The sequence below is a fragment of the Erinaceus europaeus genome, chromosome 7 (assembly GCF_950295315.1).
Source record: "Erinaceus europaeus chromosome 7, mEriEur2.1, whole genome shotgun sequence".
In the NCBI taxonomy this organism is placed as follows: domain Eukaryota; kingdom Metazoa; phylum Chordata; class Mammalia; order Eulipotyphla; family Erinaceidae; genus Erinaceus; species Erinaceus europaeus.
Genome location: NC_080168.1, coordinates 12,406,731 through 12,424,527, shown reverse-complemented (window position 1 = coordinate 12,424,527; position 17,797 = coordinate 12,406,731). Strand labels below are relative to the sequence as shown.

General features: G+C 46.7%; 1 protein-coding gene across 1 annotated transcript in view; it reads right to left on the bottom strand.

Annotated features, from left to right (window-relative positions):
- The window catches only part of ARMC9 (armadillo repeat containing 9), a 129,824-nt gene that overhangs the window by 3,183 nt on the left and 108,844 nt on the right, over nucleotides 1-17,797 (bottom strand). The window contains exons 22-24 of the mRNA XM_007519445.3: nucleotides 16,507-16,619; nucleotides 8,338-8,464; nucleotides 54-205 (exon numbers count right to left, since the gene is read on the bottom strand). Coding sequence (XP_007519507.2) covers nucleotides 54-205; nucleotides 8,338-8,464; nucleotides 16,507-16,619 — 392 coding nt within the window. The remainder of the gene's footprint in view (nucleotides 1-53; nucleotides 206-8,337; nucleotides 8,465-16,506; nucleotides 16,620-17,797) is intronic.

The following is a 17,797-nucleotide window of genomic DNA, read 5'->3' as shown; positions in this document are numbered from 1 at the left end:
ATAGCAAGGGGGTGTCAGGAGGGGGTCGCCCAATGTCCCCCAGGCCGACTCACTGTGCAGGCTCCTTGCAGAGGATGAAGTAGAGCCGGGGCGGCTGGCTGGCTGGGGGCCACAGGAGGAGAACTGGGGGGCTAGGGCCAGGAGCTCTGGGGTACGGGAGGTCCTGGGGGTCCACGGCTTGCAGGTGGGGGCCAATGCTGAGTCTCTGCAATGAGATGAGAGACTAGAGACACAGGGCATGGTGAAGGCTCACAGGAAGCCCCTGGAGATGCTCACACCCCATTGCTGACCTACCCCAGTTAGGGCTGCAGAAGGGATGGGTGCCTGTTGCTTTAAGGGGAAGCTGGGGGAGGGTGAGGGTGAGGGTGAGGGGGTGGGTGGCTCACCAGGTAGCAGCCCAGGTTCGAGCCCTGGCTCTGCATGGGAGGTGCTATTGCAATGGAGGAAGCTCGGGCGCTGTGGTCTCTGTCCCTCTGACTGTCATTTTCTCTTTCTGAATGAATTAGTGGTCTGGGCTGGGGAGATCATCAGTCATGTACATTATAAAGCAGCACACTATCCAAGTGAGCTATTTCACCAGCCCTAGTTTTTATGTTTAGAGAGAGAGAGAGAGAAAGAGAGAGAGAGGATGCGACCACAGCACTGACACACAGAGAATAAACTATTGTGGCATGGGAGGTGGCACAGTGAATAAAGAACTCTCAAGCGTGAGGTCCTGAGTTCAATCCCTGGCAGCAAGGTATCAGAGAGATGTCTGGTGCTTTCTCTCTCTCCTATCTTTCTCATGAATAAATAAATAAAAAGAAAATCTTTTTTTGAATTATATTTCTTTTTTTTAAGATTTAATTTATTTATTCATGAGAAAGATAGGAGGAGAGAGAAAGAACCAGACATCACTCTGGTACATGTGCTGCCGGGGCTTGAACTCAGGACCTCATGCTTGAGAGTCAAGCGTTTTATCCACTGTGCCACCTCCCGGACCACTAAAAAAAAATGGAATTTTTAAAAAAGAGAGAGAACAAACTATTCACTAGAGAGGCTTAGGCCCTCTCTCTCTCTCCCTCTCTCTCTCTTTCTCTCCCCCCCCCTCAATGGGGACATTGTTTGGGGAGGGAAGATCAATAAAATGCCTCTGGAGACATCTATCTGTCCTGGGCTTTGGAATGCTGCTGAGTCATAGTCGCAGGTTGAGCGGGTCCCAGAGGATCCCAGGTCCCCATGTCCCTAGCACCCACAGCCCCTGCTGCCAGGGAGGTTCTGAGGCCCAAGTGCTTGGTGCCCTGAGCTGCTCCCGCTCTCACAGGGGCTCGTAGGGGGAGAGCAGGGGTGAAGGCAGCCGCTGGGGCAGGGAGGCTGTACAGAGAGGCCGACTCTCCTTCTTCCTCACTTTCCAGATTTTTTTTTTTTTTTAATTTGGGAATTAATGTTTTACATTCAACAGTAAGTACAATAGTTTGTACATGCATAACATTCCTCAGTTTCCAGATCTTTTAACTCAGTAATTTTTATGAGAGCAAGAGAGAGATCAGAGCAGTGCTGGGGCTCAAACCTGGAGCCTCTGGCATGCCAGCCCTATACCACTTCAGAGTCAGTCTCCAGACGCCTTTCCTCCTCCTCCTCCTCCTCCTCCTCCTTCATCAGCATCATTTGCGGCACTGGGTCTCATCTACATGCAAGTCAGCAGCTCGCAGGCCAAGTCAGTCTTTCTTTCCCCCTTCCTTTCTTCCTGCCATCCTTCCTCTCTCTCTTTCTTTCTTCCTTTAAACAATTTTTTTTTACTATCTGTATTTATTTATTGGATAGAGACAGCCAGAAATTGAGAAGGCAGAGGGAGAGAGACAGAGAGACCCCTGCAGCCCTGCTTCACTACTTGTAAAGCTTTCCCCCTGCAGGTGGGGACTGGGGGCTGGAACCCTGGTCCTTGCGCACTGGAATGTGTGCGCTTAACCAGGTGCGCCACCACCCAGTCGTGCCCTCTCTTCTCTCTCTCTCTCTTTCTTTTTTCTAGGAGGTAGTAAGAGATAAAGAGAGAGGGAGAGGCTTCCCCTAGTGCTGTAGCACCATGGCTCAAGCCTTGTTCCTGCCCATGGCGAGGTGTATCCTGCTTGGTGACCTGTCTCCTCAGCCTCTTATTTGTCAGAAACCACAGGACTTGCTGAAGAGTTCTTACCTTTAACTCCATCTGCTTCTGGGCCCCATGGGGTATCGAAGGTCCAAGCCCACCCCTGGCTTTCCCTCCAGGACAGTGCCCTCCCCAGACACTGAGATTACTCCCGGGGACTCCCAGAGAAGAGGGCAGATGGGTCTGGGCCAGGCCTGTGGGGTGTGTATCCCATGGCTTCCTGGAGGAGGAGGCAGTGGGAACAGAGCCCTAACAACTGCTCAGAGGTGGGGACATTCTGGAACAAGAAAGAAATGCTTTGTAAAGGGAGTCGGGCGGTAGCAGCGGGTTAAGTGCATGTGGCACAAAGCACAAGGTCCAGAGTAAGAATCCTGGTTTGAGCCCCCAGCTCCCCACCTGTAGGAGAGTCGCTTTACAGGTGGTGAAGCAAGTCTGCAGGTGTCTATCTTTCTCTCCCCCTCTCTGTCTTCCCCTCCTCTCTCCATTTCTCTCTGTCCTAACAATGACAACATCAATAACAACAATAATAACTACTACTACAACAAAAAACAGCAAGGACAACAAAAGGGAAAATTAAATAAATATTTAAAAAAGTTTTTAAAAAAGAATTGCTTTGTAAAGAATAAGTGCATGGCCCTGGGCAGTGGGTGGTGGTGGTGGTAATGGTAGTGCAGTGGTTAGACACTGGACTTTGGAGCATGAAGTCCCAGAGTGTGATTCCTTGCATTAGGTGTGTCAAAGGGCTTTGGTCACCTCTTCAGGAGGTGGCTCAGACATCTTCTTAATGCGTAAGGCCCACATAAAATGCCAGCGGGGTTCTGGTCAGTCTATTTCTCTCTCTATTCCTCCCTTCTTCTCTAATAAATAGATGTCTGTGGCCAGAGAAACAGCTCAGCGGGTAGAGCACTGGGCCTGAGTGTTTTAGGTTTCTGGGTTCATCATTGCGTGTGCCTGACTTTTCTGTCTCATGTGAAACTGTCTCTTTCATGTGTAATAAATAAATAAAATAAATCTGACAACATCCAAACACTAGCCAAGGAAATAATCACAGGAGTGAGTAAAGAGTTTGAAAGAATTGTAATCAGAAATACAGGAACAACAAATGAGAATGAGGAATAAAAACACTAATTATCTCAAGGTAATTAGAGAACTGAAAGCTGAAATAGCTGAGCTAAGAACACAACTAGCTGAACAAGCTAAAACAGTATCAGAACAGGGTAACAAAATAGATGAACTCCAGAAAACAGTACAGGGGAGAGAGAATAGAATCAATGAGGCTGAAGACAGAATTAGCAAGATTGAGGACAAATTAGACAACTAAAAAAGAAGTAAGAGATCTCAAAAAGAGATTAAGAGATACTGAAAACAACAACAGAGTCCTATGGGATGACTTCAAAAGATGCAATATACACATTATTGGCTTACCAGAGGAAGAAAGAGAGGGAGAGGAAGAAAGCATTCTTCAGGCCATAATAGCTGAAAATTTCTCTAGTCTAGACAACATAAAAGACATAAAGGTTCAAGAAGCCCAGAGGGCCCCAAACAGAATTAACCCAGACTTAAAGACACCAAGACACATCCTATTTAGAATGTCAAGGAATAAAGTTAAAGAAAGGATCCTGAAGGCTACAAGAGAAAAACAAAGAGTCTCCTACAGAGGAAAACCCATAAGATTAGCAGCTGACTTCTCCACACAAACACTACAGGCCAGAAGAGAATGGCAAGATATCTATCGAGTGCTCAGTGAGAAAGGCTTTCAACCAAGACTACTGTATCCAGCTAGACTGTCATACAGACTAGATGGAGGCATCAAAACCTTCTCAGACAAGCAACAGTTGAAAGAATCAACTATCACCAAGCCTGCCCTGAAAGAAGTTCTGAAAGGTCTCCTATAAACAGTCAGACCACCATAAATATGCCATATATCAGAACACTCTAAAAATCTATAAGAATGGCGTTAAAATATCTTTAATCTTTGATATCAATAAATGTCAATGGCCTGAATTCACCTATTAAAAGACACAGAGTAGGAAGATGGATCAGAAAATACAACCCAACAATATGTTGTCTACAGGAAACCCACCTAACTCAACAAGACAAACGCAGACTTAAAGTGAAAGGATGGAAAACTATCATACAAGCCAATGGCCCACAAAAAAGGGCAGGAACAGCTATTCTCATATCTGACACGACAGACTTTAAAATAGATAAGATTAAAAAATATAGGAATGGACACTACTTAATGCTCAGTGGATAAGTCAATCAAGAGGACTTAACAATTATTAACATCTATGCATCCAATGAGAAGCCATCTAAATACATCAAACATCTACTGAAAGAGCTACAGCAATATATTAACAGCAACACAGTCATAGTAGGGGACTTCAACACCCCACTCTCTCAATTTGACATATCATCCAGGCAGAAAATCAGTAAAGACATAAGGGAATTAAATGAGGAGATAGATAAACTAGAACTATTGGACATTTTCAGAGTCATTCACCCCAAGAAACTGGAATAGACATTTTACTCAAGTCCACATGGGTCATTCTCAAGGATAGACCATATGTTAGGCCACAAAGACAGCATCAGCAAATTCAAGAGTACTGAAATCATCCCAAGCATCTTCTCAGACCACAGTGGAATTAAACTAACACTAAACAATCAACAAAAGACTAGTAATAGTCCCAAAATGTGGAAACTCAACAGTACACTTCTTAACTTCTGGGTCAAAGAAGAAATAAAGGAAGAAATCAAAATGTTTCGAGAGTTCAATGAAAATTAAGACACAAGCTATCAAAATATTTGGGACACAGCTAAGACAGTACTGACAGGGAAGTTCATAGCCATACAAGCACACATTAGGAAACAAGAAAAAGCACAAATAAACAGCCTGATTGCACATCTTAAAGACCTAAAAGAAGAACAAAGGAACCCTAAAGCAACCAGAAGGACAGAAATCACTAAAGTTAGGGCAGATCAGTAACATAAGAAAATAAGAAAACCACACAAAAGATCAATGAAAGTAAATGTTGGTTCTTTGAAAGAGTAAACAAAATCGACAAACCTTTAGCTAGATTTGCAAAACAAAAAAGGGAAAAGACCCAAATAAATCAGATCATAAATGAAAGAGGAGTTATCACAACAGACACAGCAGAAATTCAGCATATCATGCAAGGCTTCTATGAACAACTATATGCCACCAAGCTAGAGAACCTGAAAGAAATGGACGATTTCCTAGATACCTACCAACTTCCAAAACTAAGTAAAGAGGAAGTAGATAACATGAACAGGCCCATCTCAGCTAATGAAATTGAAACAGTTTTCAAAAATCTTCCCAAAAATAAAAGTCCTGGACCAGATGGTTTTACAAATGAATTCTAGAAAACCTTCAAAGAAGAACTAATAGCTCTACTTTTTAGTCTTCCAGAAGATTGAAGACACTGGAATACTCCCTTCCAGCTTCTATGAAGCCAACATCACTCTGATACCAAAAGCAGACAGGGACACAACCAAAGAAGAAAACTACAGACCAATATCTCTGATGAACATAGATGCAAAAATAGTGAAAAAAATTCTAGCCAACCAGATACAGCAGTATATTAAAAAGACTGTTCATCATGACCAAGTGGGGTTTATTCCAGGCATGCAAGGTTGGTTTAATATATGTAAATCAATCAACGTGATCCACCACATCAACAAAAGCAAGACCAAAAACCACATGGTCATATCAATAGATGCAGAGAAAGCCTTTGACAAAATACAACATCCCTTTATGATCAAAACACTACAAAAAATGGGAATAGATGGAAAATTCCTGAAGATAGTGGAGTCTATATACAGCAAACCTACAGCCAACATCATACTCAATGGTGAAAAATTGGAAGCATTTCCACTCAGATCAGGTACTAGACAGGGCTGCTATCACAATTATTATTCAACATAGTGTTGGAAGTTCTTGCCATAGCAATCAGGCAGGAGCAAGGAATTAAAGGCATACAGATTAGAAGAGAAGAAGTCAAACTCTCCCTATTTGCAGATGACATACATGATAGTATACATAGAAAAACCTAAGGAATCCAGCAAGAAGCTTTTGGAAATCATCAGGCAATACAGTAAGGTGTCAGGCTACAAAATTAACATTCAAAAGTCAGTGGCATTCCTCTATGCAAACACTAAGAAGAAATTGAAAACCAGAAATCAATTCCTTTTTACTATAGCAACATAAACAATAAAATATCTAGGAGTAAACCTAACCAAAGAAGTGAAAGACCTGTATACTGAAAATTATGAGTCACTACTCAATGAAATTGAAAAAGACAGAAAGAAGTGGAAAGATATTCCATGTTCATGGGTTGGAAGAATTAACATCACCAAAATGAATATACTACACAGAGGCATATACAAATTTAATGCTATCCCCATCAAGATCCCGAGCACACTTTTTAGGAGAATAGAACAAATGCTACAAATGTTTATCTGGAACCAGAAAAGACCTAGAATTGCCAAAACAATCTTGAGAAAAAAGAACAGAATTGGAGGCATCATACTCCCAGATCTCAAATTGTATTATAGGGCCATTGTCATCAAAACTGCTTGGTACTGGAACATGAATAGACACACTGACCAGTGGAATAGAACTGAGAGCCCAGAAGTAAGCCCCCACACCTATGGACATCTAATCTTTGACAAAGGTGCCCAGACCATTAAATGGGGAAAGCAGAGTCTCTTCAACAAATGGTGTTGGAAACAGTGGGTTGAAACATGCAGAAGAATGAAACTGAACCAGTATATTTCACCAAATACAAAAGTAAATTCCAAGCAATCAAGGACTTGGATGTTAGACCACAAACTATCAGATACTTAGAGGAAAATATTGCAGAACTCTTTTCCACATAAATTTTAAAGACATCTTCAATGAAATGAATCCAATTACAAAGAAGACTAAGACAAGCATAAACCTACATAACATTAAAAAGCTTTTGCACAGCTAAAGAAACTACTATCCAAACCAAGGGACCCCTCACAGAATGGGAGAAGATCTTTACATTCCATACATCAGACAAGAGGCTAATAACCAGAATATATAAAGAACTTGCAAATCTCAACAAGACAACAAATAACCCCATCCAAAAATGGGGGGAGGACTTGGACAGAATATTCATCACAGAAGAGATCCAAAAGGCCAAGAAACACATGAAAAAATGCTCCAAGTCTCTGATTGTCAGAGAAATGCAAATAAAGACAACAATGAGATACCACTTCACTCCTGTGAGAATGTCATACATCAGAAAAGGTAACAGCAGCAAATGCTGGAGAGGCTGTGGGGTCAAAGGAACCCTCCTGCACTGCTGGTGGGAGAGAGGCCTGAGCTCATGTCTCAGAAAAGAATTCAGCATCTGCAGTCAAAGGGTAGGGAGAAGAAAGGAGGAGAGGCAAGTTGAGCCCGGCCCAGTGCTGTCTGGATCCGGGTCAGCCCTGACCCCTCTGGGTGCTCTCATTTTGATACCTCCTCCATTTCAGGAGGACGCCGGGAACCCCTGACCTCTCTACACTGTGAAGGAAAATGTCTGCTGTGGACCCCAGAACGCTTCCTCCCACAGACTCCCCAAAGCACAAGGACTGGTGTAAGGATCCTAGTTTGAGTCCCTGGCTCCCCACCTGCAGGGGAGTTGCCTCACAATCAGTGAAGCAGGTCTGTAGGTATCTGTCTTTCTCTTCCCTTCTCTGTCTTCCCCTCCTCTCTCCATTTCTCTCTGTCCTATCCAACAATGATGACATCAATAACAACAATAATAACTACAGCAATAAAAAAAAACAAGGGCAACAAAAGGGAATAAATAAAATAAATATTAAAAAAAGAACCCCATTTTCCTCTTTCTCCACCAAAGACAACTGCTGGGAGAGGAGGGTGTCACCAAGATGCCCTGGGTCACACAGGGCCCTGAGCAGGATCAGCATGTACACAGGCCTTGCTGGCAGACCCAGGCCCAGGTGGGGTTTGCTCTTTCCGGCCTGAGGAAGTTGACAGGGCCCTCTCTGCTGTAACACTGGGCTGTTGGGTGGGTGTGATGCCCACACTCTCTGGGTTTGGGGGGGCAGTGAGGGGCTCTGTGCCCCCATATCACAGGCCAGGCCTCGACTCCTGGGCCTCCAATCAGGTGGCTTCCCTGCTAGAATCGGCCAGGAGGCCTTGTGTGCCGCACCTCACCTACCTGATGGTGTCTCCACTGCCCAGGTCCTGGTGTTTCTCTCTCTGGCTGGAGGCCCCCGATGCGGGCAGGCGAGACTCTCCCTGAGGCCCAGCCAGCAGCCACTCTCCTGGCCTGATGCGGATGGTGGCTGGGAAGGAGAGCAGGGGGCGTGATCAGTGGATATCTGTTTGGGAACCCCTTTGAAGGCACAGCCAGGAAAAGCAGCAGCTCCAGGCCAGGCCTAGGCACCAGGGATGGGTCTGTTTACTGTGCCCTGGAGATGGCCAGGCCACTCTAGGGATGTGAGCTGGGGTAGGGGCACGTGCACAGACACCCCCAACTCCTCCACACATAGCCTCCCTCCTGATGCCCAGGAAAAAGTGGATGAAACAGGACCCGCTCTCCCAGGGCCACACCTGGTCCACAGCAAGGAGTGTGTCAGATACAGTCGCTGGTTTATCTGAAATCTAATTTTAGTGTTCATTTATTTTTAAAAGATTTATTTATTTTACAGTGAGGGAGAGAGACTGGGAGAGGCTAGAGAGACTGCTCCGCTCTGGCATGTCCCTGTGCTGGGGACTGAACCTGGGGGCTCTGGAGCCTCAGGCAGGAGACAGTGGTACTCAAAGACTGAGTATTTCTCTGGTCCCATTTAATTTATAACAGGAACTTATTTAGGCAGCACCAGGGGCTTGTGCATGCCCCATTTCATGTCTCCTGAGCCATTTTTTTAATCCTCTGTATTTCATATGAGGAGAGGGAGCTGGATGAACACAGCAACCCACATGGAGGTATCAGAGCATTGGAGCTTCTCCAGGTGCTGCAACACTTGCATGTAGTGCCAGGGTCTAAACTCTGGCTGCGGCTGTGGCAAAGCATGCACTCTACTAGATGACCTATCTTCTTGTACCCTCTTTTTTAAAAACTATATTTTATTTAATTTTTTTAATGAGACACACAGAGAGAAAGACCAGAGCACTACTCAGCTCTGGCTTATGGTAGTGCTGGGCTAGGACTTCAGAGCCTCAGGCATGAAAACTTTTTGAGGCTGAGGGTTTAGCATAATGGTTATGCAGAGGCTTTCATGCCTGAGACTCTCAAGTCCCAGGTTCAATTCCCCCATACCGCCATAAGCCAGAGCTGACTAGTGCTCTGGTTAAAAAAAAAAAGAAAGAAAGAAAACTTTTTGCATCACCAATATGCTGTTTCCCCAGCCTGGTCCTTATTAATTAATAAGGCCAGAGCACTGACCCACTCTGTATGCGATGCTGGGGACTGAATCTAGGGCTTCTCACATGTGCTCAACTATATGGAAATTAAAATTTCACTGAGAATCCTGCACCTTTATTTACTAAGCCTCACAAGTCCAGGGGGAGGGCTTTCTTCACCCTGAACTGCCCCAGATTCTGTCAGACCTTAACCTCTTTGACCACCCCCAGCCCCTCCAAGGCCAGGAAGTACCCTAACCACCAAAGGAAGAGACCAGAGTCCCAGGTTGGTGAGGAATAGGGGTGCTCTGGAACCTGGGGGCAGGTCTAGCCTGTATTTCAGGGGACAGGCACCCCTCCTGGCAGCACCCCTCTCTCCACCTGTCTCTTACATCCCCAAGGGTTGGTCAGGGGAACAACGCTGACAGTGTCTCCAGTGGCTTCTTCTTCAAGTCAAGCACATGCAGTATTTGCAAAATCTCGAAAGCACCTCTACAATGTGCCCTCTGCCTTATCTCCTCTATCTGGTATCTTCCAGATAAGTTTCTGACCTACAGGAGCCAGGAGTCTGTTTCTGGGGTGAAGCCCAAGGGGCAGCTTTATTTACAGTCTCCACTGCACAGTCCACCAAGAACCAGATCTGGTCACCCTCCGGCTCTGCTCTCTGCTCACTGGGCTTGTGAGAAGGCCCAGGAGACAAGGCTCAGGTGTTGGAAATGATAGCCGAGGACCTGGGACACAGCTCAGCATTACAGCACTGGACTAGCATGCCTGAGGTCCCAGAAGAACCAGGCTCAATCCTGGGCACTGCTATGTGCCAGAGCTGAGTTGTGCTCTGGTCCTCTATCATTCTGCCACTCCTTGGTGAGAATAAATAAATCTTAAAGGAAAAAAAAAAGTTAACTGAGTGGAAGTACACAGACCCTGGGTGACACAAAGGAAAGATGCCAGCAGCACCAAGACGGAGCCACAAGATGACATCATCACGACGGCACCACCAAGATGGCGGCAGGAGTGAGCAGCCTCCAGGGTCAGAAGCTCCCAGCACAGGTAGGCCAGGCCCCTGGCAAGAGCCAGGAGGAACCAAGCAGAACACCCCTAGGACCCCTTGAGGTCTTCTCCACCTGCCATCAATCGCCAATCACTTTTCTCTCCTTCCTCACTCCCTCTACACTATGGGGCCAAAATGAGAGTGGCAGAAAGAGCCAGGAGCTGTGGTGATTTCATGTGCCGGAGGCTTGGGTGAGGCTGGAGTGGAGAGAGAACACTGTTCTTTTTCTACTTGTTCCTCTGCTTCCTCAGACAGGACTGCTGCACAGGTTAGCTCTGGGGCCCACTGACAGGACATGTGGCTTTGAAACCCAAGGCAGTCTCAGGTTTCTGAGAAAATGAAGCTAACTTCCTTCAGGCCCATGTCTTGCAAAATTTCAGTCGTGTTCTTGGCTTTCCCCTCTAGGGAGTTGTTTCCTCTGGCTCTGCGGGTATGAGTCCTTTGCTTAAAAAGAGTGGACTGTCTGATCTCGGGTTCGAATGATCAAGGGGTCTGAGGGTCCCTGGCTCCTCATCTGGAGTTTCCCCTTCGGTGTGGACTAAATGGCTGTGTGTGTGTGTCCTCCTGAACAAGCGTGATGGGTCGTCCTGGCAGTGGGTTCCCACTGAATTCCCAAGTGAGTGGAGGCCAGGACTTCAGGACACCAAGGTCCAGGGAGGTGGCCCTGAGACAGAATGGAGGATTTTTTTTTTTTTTTTTGCTTCCAGAGTTATTGCTGGGGCTCTGTGCTGGCACTAGGAATCCACCACTCCCAGCAGCCATTTTTTCTTTCCTTCCTTCTTACCTTCCTTCCCTCCCTCTCTCCCTTTCTATTTGATTTGATAGGAAAGAGAGATACGGGGGGCGGGGGACAAGAGGTAATGAGAAAAAAAAGACACCTGCAGATCTGCTTCCCTGCTTGTGAAGTGTTTCCCACTGGGGCTGGGGAGACAGCATAATTGTTATGCAAAAGACTTTCATGCCTGAGGCTCCAAAGTCGCAGTTTCAATCCCCAGCACTGCCATAAACCGAAGCTTTTGAGCAGAGCTCTGGCTGTTCTCAGTGTGTCTTTCTCTCTGCCATTAGGAAAAATAATTTAAAAAAAAAGTTCCTTGGGGGCTGGGCGGTAGCACAATGGGTTGAGAGCATACAGTGGTTCAATCTCCCGACCCCCGACTCCCCACCTTCAGGAGCGTCGCTTCACAAGCTGTGCAGCAGGTCTGCAGGTGTTTATCTTTAAAAATTTTTTTTTTTTAAATTTTTTATTTAAGAAAGGATTAGTGAACAAAAGCATAAGGTAGGAGGGGTACAACTCCACACAATTCCCAACACCCAATCCCCATAGCCCACCCCCTCCCCTGATAGCTTTCCCATTCTCTAGCCCTCTGGGAGCATGGACCCAGGGTCGTTGTGGGTTGCAGAAGGTAGAAGGTCTGGCTTCTGTAATTGCTTCCCCGCTGAACATGGGCGTTGACTGGTCGGTCCATACCCCCAGTCTGCCTCTCTCTTTCCCTAGTAGGGTGTGACTCTGGGGAAGCTGAGCTCCAGGACACATTGGTGGGGTCTTCAATCCAGGGAAGCCTAGCCAGCATCCTGGTGGCATCTGGAACTGCAAACTCTAGTGTAGTCCTGCTTTCAGGTATATATTCTGCAGTAGTTTATGGATACGTGTGCACTCTTTTTAAATTTTTTATATTTATTTATTTTCCCTTTTGTTGCCCTTCTTGTTTTTTATTATTGTTGTAGTTATTATTGTTGTTATTGTTATTGATGTCGTCATTGTTGGATAGGACAGAGAGAAATGGAGAGAGGAGGGGAAGACAGGGCAGAGAGAAAGACAGACACCTGCAGACCTGCTTCACCGCCTGTGAAGCGACTCCCCTGCAGGTGGGGAGCCGGGGGCTTTAACCGGGATCCTTAAGCCAGTTCTTGCGCTTAAGCAGCTGTGCTACTCCCCTCCCTGTTCTCCCCCTCCTCTCTCAACTTCTCTGTGTCTTTGCCAAAAACAAGTAGCAGCAACAGTAAACAACAATAGGAAAAGAGGGCCGCCAGGAGCAGTGGATTCATAGTGCAGGCACCAAGCCCAGGTCCTTGTGTATGTAACATGTGCACTCAACTAGTGCACCATCGCCTGGTCCCATAAATAAGTCTTTTTTTTTTTTTTTTTTAAACCAGAGCACTGCTCAGCTCTGGTTTATGGTGGTGTGGGAAATTGAACCTGGGATTTTGGAGCCTTAGGGGTGACAGACTTTTTGCATAACCATTATGCTATCTACCCCCACCCCATAAATGAGTTTTAGAGAAAAAGTAAATTAGGAGTAGGGCGGTAGCGCAGCGGGTTAAGCACACATGGTGCAAAGTGTAAGGACCGGCATAAGGATCCTGGTTTGAGCTGCCGGCTCCCCACCTGCAGGGGAGTCACTTCACAGACGGTGAAGCAGGTCTGCAGGTATCTATCTTTCTCTCCCCCCTCTGTCTTCCCCTCCTCTCTCCATTTCTCTCTGTCCTATCTAACAATGATGACATCAATAACAACAACAACAATAACTACAACAGCAATAAGAAACAAGAGCAACAAGAGGGAAAATAAATAAATATTAAAAATAAAAATTAATAAAGAATAATAAAGTCATGAGCCCTTTGGAATATACCTAAAATAGACCTACTAGCTATTTCCAAAACGGAACCCCCAAATCTTCATCTGCAATATTCCAGCCCTTGGGTTCATGATTAATCAATTATTTGTATGCCTTTATATGTTAACTCGTTTTCAGCCACCAGGTTCCAGATGCTACCGAGATGCCAACCGGACTTCCCTAGGCAGACAACCCCACCAATGTGTCCTGGAGCCCCACCTCCCCAGACCCCCGCCCCACTAAGGAAAGAGAGAGGCAGGCTGGGAGTATGGATCCACCAGCCAAGACCCATGTTCAGGAGGGAAACAATTACAGAAGCCAGACCTCCCACCTTCTGCACCCCATAATGACCCTCCCAGAGGGATAAAGAATAGGGAAGCTATCAGGGGAGGGGATGGGATACGGAACTCTTGTGGTGGGATTTGTACTCCTTTTATCTTATGGTCTTGTCCATGTTTCCATTTTATAAGTAAATAAATTTTAACAAAAAAGAAAACAGCAATAATAACCTAAAATATTCTGTGCACTAACATTGAAACTACCCCAGATGATGACAAGGCAGGGGACACTCAGATGCAGAGGGGGCAGGAGACTTCTTCACCCAAAGCTACACTCGCCCGCAAGGACCCTGACAGGCAGACCTGCTGAAGGAGCCTGGGTAGAGGCCACCAGGCAGGAGAGGGGCTCCCCAAAGTGACCTCACAGCTGGTCCTGATGCCACTCTAGTGCCACCTTTTCGGAAGTCTAGGCCCACGAAACTTGACATTGTGTTCATCAGTGGCATCAACTAGCAGGAAGCAAGAGGCCAATGGCCTCCAGTCACAGCAGAGGCTTGTGTGTGGAGGCAGCGCTGTCCATAGCCCTTACAGAGCAGGTACAGAGGAGGAAAACTGGCTAAGGCTCACATGCTGCTTCTAGGCGAGAGCCCCTTCCCCTCCCCCACCAGCCCTCTGGGCCCCAGTGACCTGGGCTTCCCTCTGGGCTCTGAGCTTGGAAGCCTCTGGATCAGCTGTGAGCAGGACCTTACTCTTTTCCAGCTGGTTCTTGTCCTGGAATCTGACCTCTGCTGTTTTTCCTATTTGAATGGAGATTATAGAGTCTTATCTGGCCTGCTCAGATCCTTTTAATTTCCTCTTGAAGAATGAAAAAAAAAAGTGCGTTGTGCATTTCTGATTCTAAGTGCCTCTATTTTTCCCCCTGGTAACTGAAAAAACATACGTTTTCCTCCCTCTGGGTATCTGGTGAACCCTGTTTGCACTGAGCTGTGGAAGACCCCAAGCATACGTTTCTGATCCACCTGGCTCAGGGTCAGAATTAGGGGTGCCAGAGCCTGGGCCCAGGACTGACTGCGCTTTGAGATCCCTACACCTCACTGAAAACATGGGCTTTTCCCAACTAAAATCCAGCCCCAGGGGCCAAGACAGCTCACTTGGTAGAGGGTGTGCCTTGCCATGCCTGAGGCCTTGGGTTCAAGCCCAGGCATCACCTGGGAGCATTATGGACAGCCCTGTGGGAACTCCAAGCATGGTGGAGCAGTGCTATGATGTCTGTCTCATCATCTCTCAACTCTCTTAAGAAATGAAAACACAGGAGTCAGGCGGTAGCACAGCGGCTTAAGTGCATGTGGTGCTAAGCACAAGGACCAGCGTAAGGATCCTGGTTTGAGCCCCCGGCTCTCCACCTGCAGGGGGGTCGCTTCACAGGCGGTGAAGCAGGTCTGTAGGTGTCTGTCTTTCTCTCCCCCTCTCTGTCTTCCCCTCCCCTCTCCATTTCTCTCTCTGTCTTATATAACAATGATGACATTAATAACAATGATAACTACAAAAACAATGAAAAACAACAAGGGCAACAAAAGGGAAAATAAATAAATATATATAAAAAAAGAAAAGAGAAGAAATGAAACACTGGGGTAGGGGGCAGCTCAGCAGTTATCTTGCATGTGAGAGACACGGAGTCATTCCCTGGCACAGCATTAAAACAACAGAAACAATGGCTGGGTGGTGGCACACTGTTTGACTGCACATGCTACAATCAATGCATAAGGATACAGATTCAAGACCTTGGTCCCACCTATGTGGCTTCGGAAGCTTCATAGGTGGTAAAGTAGTACTGAAAATATCTCTGTCTTTCTCCATCTCTACCACTCCCTCCCCTCTCAATTTCTCTGTCTCTAGCCAATAAATTATATCTATGTCTATGTATATACCTGTACCTATCTATATAGCAATGTATATACCTATATCTATCTGTCTATCTATCTATTTATCTAAAACAAAACAAAACAAAACAGTGGAAATAGGGCCTGGGAGACAGTAGAATAGTTATGCACAAATGACATTTTTGCCTGAAGCTCTGAGGTCCCAGCACCACCGTAAGCTGGAGCTGAGCAGTATTATGATAAAATAAATAAATAAATAAATAAATAAATAAATAAGGGGCTGATGGTGACACACGTGGTTAAGCACACATATTAGCATATGCAAGGACCCAGGTTTGAGTCACGCTCCCCACCTGCAGAGGGGCACTTCATGAGCGGTGAAGCAGGTCTTTGTCTCTCCCTCTCTATCTCCCCTCCCCTCTCAATTTCTCTCTGTCCTGCCAAGTATAATAGAAGGGGGGGGGGGAGGCAGAGGAGGAGGAGAAAAAGACCTTTTTAATTTTTTTTGTATTTATTTATTTACTTATTTATTTTCCCTTTTGTTGCCCTTGTTGTTTTTTATTGTTGTTGTGGTTATTATTGTTGTTGTTGTTATTGATGTTGTTGTTGTTAGATAGGACAGAGAGAAATGGAGAGAGGAGGAAGACAGAGGGGGGAAGAGAAAGACAGACACCTGCAGACCTGCTTCACCGCCTGTGAAGTGACTCCCTTGCAGGTGGGGAGCCGGGGGCTCGAACCGGAATCCTTATGCCAGTCCTTGCGCTTTGCGCCATGTGCGCTTAACCCACTGTGCTACCTCCCAACTCCCGAGAAAAAGACTTTCACACCTAGCTGAACAGTGTTCTGGTAAAGAGGGAATATATATGTGGTCAATAAGAATAAGATGATAAAACAATGGTAACAAACCCTGCTCAAAGGGAGTACAGATGTGAGCACTGGACTCTGCCACAGGAAGGAGCTGGAGGAAGTTCCCAGGCCTAGCCTGACTGTAACCTGTGACCACTGGTCCTGGACCTCATTGGGGACTTGGCCGAGAGTGCGGACTCACTGGAGCAAGTGGAATGCTGAAGTTTCTCTGGATTGTTCTGGATTCTTGGGTCCCAAAGCAGAGCCCCCCACGACCACCCCCACCCCCAGCCCCACCATCCATGTGCTTACAGGCAGGGGAAAGTCGAGGCTCCGGGGTTCCAGGCCCAGCACCCTGGTGGGCAGGAAGGTGGGCGGTCCCTGTGCGCCAGGCCATCTGTGGGGAGGGGGCACAGTCTTCCAGGCTGGAGGCAAGAGTGGAAAACACAGTCAACAACCCTGCTGGCTACCAGGGCTTCACGATCAAGTGCCAGGATCCACCACTGAGCCAGACTGGAGGCATTAAGCTGGGAGGGCGGGCAGTGTGCTGGCCTGTGGTCGGCAGCCCTCGTGAGCTTACAGGGTGATGAGGCTCAGTACTTCCTACTACACAGGCTGTCTTTGGCTTTCAGGGACATGGGAGTGTGGCATGTGAACCAGATGATGGAGACCCGCCCCTCCTGTGTCTCCCTCCCAGGATGCAGCAAGTTGGCAAAGGGATGGGCTCAGTCAGAAAGGATGGGCTGGGGGCTGGGCGGTGGTGCTCCTGGCTGAGTGCACACATTACCATGTGCAAGGACTGGGGTTCAAGACTCTGCTCCCCATTTGCATGGGGGAAGCTTCATGAGTTGCAAAGCAGTGCTGCAGTTGTCTCTCTTCTCCCGAACTGCCCCTCCCCCTCAACTTAAACAAAACAAGACAAAACAAAACAACAACAATAAAAGGCCATCAGGAGGAGTGGTTGCATCCTGCAGGAGCTAAGCCCAGGAGATAACCCTGGTGGCAATAAAAACATATGATAATAGGTGAGGGGTAGATAGCACAATGGTTATGCAGAGACTCTCATGATGCCTAAGGCTCCAAAAATCCCAGGCTTAATCCCCTGCACCACCATAAGCCAGAGCTGAGCAGTGCTCTGGTAAAAGAAAAAAAAATGACAATAATGTATTGCACCAAATTAAAGTACTGGGGGGGGAGGAGAAGGGTGGGGAGGAGGGACTTTCAGGTCCTGGTGCATGATGGTGGAGGAGGACGTAGGCTGGGGGTGAGAGTGTTTTGCAGAAAATTGAGAATTTACACATGTATCAACAACTGTATTTACTATAAACCATTAATCCTCCCAATAAAAATATTTTTTAAAATATATAAAAAAAAGGGACAGGCATGTCCTGTCAGCCAGCAAGGGTTAAGCAGGAAGTGGGCTAGGGGACAACTGGCTCTCTGTCACATGTTGGCTGGTGCTGGCACTGGGTGGGTTGAGGAGTTGGCAGAGTTCTGTTTGTCCTGCAGATGTGAAGGCGTGCCTCCTTGCCCCAGTCTCCAGGGCCAGACCTAGCAGAGCACCCACACTGCCATGTGTGAGCCCGGGGTCTGAGCTCTGGCA